Here is a 5,178-nt window from a genome sequence, read left to right on the forward strand (position 1 = left end):
ATAGACAAACACAGTCCACACAAAAAATTATATGTTTGCATGGTTTTGAGCACAACATGTAAACATCCACAGTGCAGGGTGGAAAACGTATGTGAACCCCCAGGTAAATGACTTTTCTGAGAGCTAGTTGGAGCCAGGTGTCAGCCAACCTGGAGTCCAATCACTGTGATGAGATGAAATGTGCCCTGCCCTAAAAAAACATCAGTTTTGAGTTTGCTGTTCTTAAGAAGCATTGCTTGATGTGAATCATGCCTCGCACAAAAGAGCTCTCAGAAGACCTACGTTCAAGAATTGTTGACTTGCATGAAGCTGGAAAGGGTTATAAAAGTATCTCTAAAAGCCTTGATGTTCYTGTGTCTACGGTAAGACATACGGTCTACAGATGGAGAAAGTTCAGCAGTGTTGCTACTCTCCCTGGGCGTGGGCGTCCTGTAAAGATGGCTGCAAGAGCACCACGCAGAATGATCACTGAGGTGAGGAAGAATCCTAGAGTGTCAGCTAAAGACTTACAGGAATCTCTGGCACATGCTAACATTTTTGTTGACAAATCTACAATACATGAAACATGACAAGAATGGAGTTAATGGAGGATTAAAAATTGCATTTCTGTGGTTGGGATTTTAGAAAAGTACATATACTTAGGTTTATGTTGACATGTTTTTTTTTTTTAAAATTCATTAAAGAGTTTTTTTGTTTTATTGATCATTTAATTGGTGATTTAATGATCAGATGGGGGAGATGTAATGGAACTAATACTTTTATGTTTAAGCTAGTTATTCATGGCATCCTTTAATGACCTAGGTTTTCATGACATGCTGTTCATCTGCAGATAAAATGATTAAAGTCAGAACAAGATTTGCTAACAACAATAATCATTCTTAGATATCACTTGTGTTTATCTTTGTGTTTTCCATTGACCTTGTATCAAATCTTGCTAAGATGACATAATGGTGTTTGTTAATACATATATGAGGCCTCTCGAGACACAGTGAGTAGTGTGGAGAGACAGTGACAGAGAGAAGCAGAGGCACAGAGACAGGSCAGGTTGTTCTCTGTGTTTCCTGTTGTTGCAATAAAACTCAGCTGATCATCTCACGGAGTACCTTCATTGTTGGACCACGTATTTCTGTCTTTGTTAAATAAATATTGCCAWAARATTCCCCATGTATGAATCTATGGATCAAAATTTATGACTATACACTTTGTTGGGGGGYAAAAACAAATCGATCTCATTAAGTTTTTATGTTTCTCTACTACCTGAGGGAGCTCAGGTCTTCCTGTTGCTCAACAGCAGAGTAACGGGTCGGGGTACTGAATGTGTATTCACATACAGACTTCTGACTTTGAAGGCTTCCATGGATAGTTCAGACAGCATATTGGAAATTCAATGAGACGGCACTAAATTTTTGATACAGTTAAGGTCGTGTGTCCGTCCAGTCTCCACAGAACAGACCGCTGGTCACTCTGACAGCTGATCATTTGCTGCCGGACTGTACGGTTAAATCTCACAGTACAYCTGCTCTGGCCTTTTTTATTTAATTTATCCACCAGATTTACCCTCCAGCAGGCACGGGAACAGGCCAGCAGGAAATCCGGCAACAAAACGCAAGATATCGTTAAACCACATTAGATGTTCCTCCTATCAAAGATACAACTGTCCAGCCTGTGGTCAGCTGTCATTCTGCTTTATTTTTACTGGACTTTATCTGTCTTTGAAGATGGAATTTGTGCGCAAAACCACAAGCCTTTCAGAAACAATAATCGTTAATAAAGAAGCAAGTGCATAATACAGGATCTAAAACCTCTGAAATAATTGAGGAAATACGAAGAAAAGTTTTAAAAAAAGCTCAACTATCTCAGTTATTTCTGAGTAATCTGAGRTGTCAGCCTGCATACACGGTTCTGGGTGCGACCACTACAGCAGGGCAGGGTCACAAACCTACACCCCCTTTTTTTTTAGCCAGCCGGACCCCCCCCCCCACAGCACGCAAACGACCCGACTTATCACAGATTCACGTGGTGGCTCCGTCCGAGCAGGGTGGGGCTGTTTTCAACTCAGAGCCAGTGCAGCTTTATGGGTGAGATTTCAATAAAACAACAAAATCAAAATGGACAGAGAAGCAAGTCTGGACCGCGCCGAAACATTCTCCTTCATCAACCCATGGATCAGATATTTCCTCTTCTTCTTCAGCTTCTTGTTTTGGGTGAGTACAGCAGAGTTTTCAAGGGACTTGGCATTTACCAGCACTGGCAAAGTGATCTGRTGTCCCAGGACACCAGATATTCTTACTTTTGTGCACACAAATCATAAAGCTATCAGCGTTTAAAAAAAAAGAAAGCAAAAGGTTAAAAAAAGAAGCTTATAAATAATGATTGAAGAAATCTAATGCAACTAGTGCTCTGTTGCAAAGAGCCTATGCAGCCTCTGTTTTGCAACCTATTTTAGGTTCYCTGCAGTTATAAATGGGCGTTCAGTCCCTGCAGTGACTGTAGAGGTGCAGTGGATCTCTATGGAAGAAAAYTAGTCTCATTGGAATCTGAATATTTTTAGACACTGAATTRATGACATTGAATTTTTATCCTCTGAAATTATGGCATCTGAAAACTATTATTAACTGTATAATATGCTTTTATAAAATATCTGCATAAAACTGGAGTTTTTTTATCTATTACTCTGAAATGATTAGGAACTAGATTAACTTTAAAACATGTAATTTTTCACTTGTTCTTAGGAGTCCTAATGTTTCTTTTTAATTGTTTTCAAGACACACTTCATATTGATACACTCAGCATTGGTTGTTTTGGCAAAATATAATGAAACAGAGAGATTTTAATGATTTTTTTTAGGAACTTAACTTTTAAACCCAATGCTATTTAAGATGGCCACAGCAATTTGACCTTAGAAAGCATAAAAATTAATATATTTTAGTCAGTTTTTACCAAAAATTATACGAAATTCTGATATGATTGTAGCTCGGACTCATTGAACTGCAGATATTCATTCTTTCAAGGAATGTTAAGCCTTTCCTTCTTTTTTTAAATCCAACACTGACTCACATTTCTGTGATCGCAAACACTTCTTCAGCCCAGTCACTTATACATYAGTCTTTGTCTAAATCTCTAAGGGGGAGGTTCTCAAACTGGGGTCCCAGGTCCCCCAGGGGTCCGCGTGCCGTATCTTAGAATTTTTATAATTTTTTTTTATTGCATACGGGAAACAACACACTAGTAAAAGAAGCATAAACCACACAAAATATAATATTCTCCTGACATTTAGGAGTTAAAGACAGCATGCGTTTATGAGGGGGTCCCTGGAAATTGTTCACCCTTGTAAGGGGTCCCCAGACACAAAACGTTTGAGAACTCCTGCTCTAAAGTCTTTAACCGGAACATCACTGCTGCATTCAAAGTGTCGGCCACYAATAAGGACTCTTTACCTCATAGATCTTTCTGGTCTCAGAAGAAACTGAGGTTGTGACCTAAATAATGTTTAATTCTTTTTTTTTTAGTTTCCCAGAGACCGTGACATCTTAAATCAAACCAGCTCCAGTGTTGTGGTTAATGTAAGCAGTAAACAGAGATAAAGACGTGAGGAGGGGCACTGGTAACCCATCCATCAGATCTTAGTTCTCCATCATTGGTTGTTTTCTCCGTCAGGACTCTAACTCCCACTCTGCACAACATCACATCTGTAACTCAAGTCCCTACATCTCCATTATATCAATGTTCATCCAAAACAAGACAAAAACAGCAAGAGAGCAAACCACTGTACAGCACTCTGTGATCTGAGCCAATCAGCAATAACTGCAGCTCCAGCAGCCACACACACACACACACACACACGCCAGCCAGTGTTGACTTTGTTTATCAGACACAGCCTCAGAAGTGAACACTGCAACCCTAATCCATCAGGCCTTTGTCCCCCATGTCCCCACAGCTCAGTTCAGCTGGCTTTCACCTCGGCACACAATCCGCAGGGAGAAGTCTGATTCATCCCTTTGAAAAAGCCTGAAAACAGAGCTGGAATACATTCGCTGTGGAAGAGAGTCGCCTCTTTGCAAAGCACACGCATATTCAGAAAACGCACAGGCGGTGGAAAACAAGATAGTGGGAAATGAAACGGAGGTGCGGGTGAAAACAGAATACCACTTTAACAAAAACTGTGCTTTTGAAAAGCTTAACAATGGAAAATGAGCATGTCGCTTTTTTGTTTTGCAAACTTTTGTCTGGTCAAGGTAAGTTATTGGATCAAAACGGGTGAAACAAACTATTTAAAAGAAACAATTTACTCCTAGAATATGAATTGGACATGAAGGCCAGCAAACACAAAGCAGACTTGTTTAATGGCTAATTAAAGCACAGACCATGATACCTTCTGGCCTTCAGCAGTCTGATACAGGTTTTAATGTGTTTATTAGGACTGAACTAAGCATTTTTCACACACACACTATTAAAAGGAAGTGTGTGACTCTGAAGGTTGAAAATAAAAACCAAGTTCAGCAGGTTGTTATTAGAAATAAGGTGAAGAATCAAACAGAGGGAGGGAAATAAGTTTTTGACAATGATTTCAGCAAAAAGCACAGATGCCACCTGTTTCCTCCCACTTCTTCTCTGAGGATTTTCTTCATGAACTCAAACCTTTCGAGGCTTTTCAGCCCAACTTTACATAAGCATGAGTGGAAACAAGACTGTGTGAAGCTCCTGCAAACAACAAGCCTGACCTGTGTTACAGGAAATATGTAAATTACAGCTAAACTTGCAGGAAAAGGAGAGAAGTTTTACTATAAACCACAAGAAGCTTTCTTTAGTTTAAAGTGCTGCTTCAAGAGTATTTTAATTCAGATGATTAAAACTGAGACCCATATGTTTTAGTTTTTATCCCCTAGATATTCATCTGTTTGTTCTTCACAAACAAATTAATGATGGTTTCCATGGCTACAGGTGTTCTGCATAAACAAATAAGCATCAATTCATCCATCCATCCATCCATCCATCCATCCATCCATCCATTCATTAATTCATTCATCTGAAGAAAGTTCAGTTACATGTCCGAAATATGTGACAACACATAATCAAACGTTGTGATGACAGTAGCTGAGGATTTTGTCTGAATGCCTGTGATTCAGCCGTAGGTCAGTGGGGGCGAACGCAGGCATTGAAGCAGGTGTGTGTATATGT

The 5,178-nt window shown here is 39.5% G+C and overlaps 1 protein-coding gene across 3 annotated transcripts in view; it reads left to right on the top strand.

Annotated features, from left to right (window-relative positions):
* Positions 1-1,975: 1,975 nt before the first annotated feature.
* The window catches only part of tspan33b (tetraspanin 33b), a 12,096-nt gene continuing 8,893 nt past the window's right edge, over positions 1,976-5,178 (top strand). The window contains exon 1 of one of the 3 annotated variants that reach the window (XM_014030718.1): positions 1,976-2,204. In XM_014030718.1, coding sequence (XP_013886172.1) covers positions 2,109-2,204 — 96 coding nt within the window. In that variant the 5' untranslated portion in view covers positions 1,976-2,108. The remainder of the gene's footprint in view (positions 2,205-5,178) is intronic. The other 2 variants (XM_014030716.1, XM_014030717.1) reach the window with 2 other exon arrangements.

This window comes from Austrofundulus limnaeus, unplaced genomic scaffold, assembly GCF_001266775.1.
Source record: "Austrofundulus limnaeus strain Quisiro unplaced genomic scaffold, Austrofundulus_limnaeus-1.0 Scaffold1107, whole genome shotgun sequence".
In the NCBI taxonomy this organism is placed as follows: Eukaryota; Metazoa; Chordata; class Actinopteri; order Cyprinodontiformes; family Rivulidae; genus Austrofundulus; species Austrofundulus limnaeus.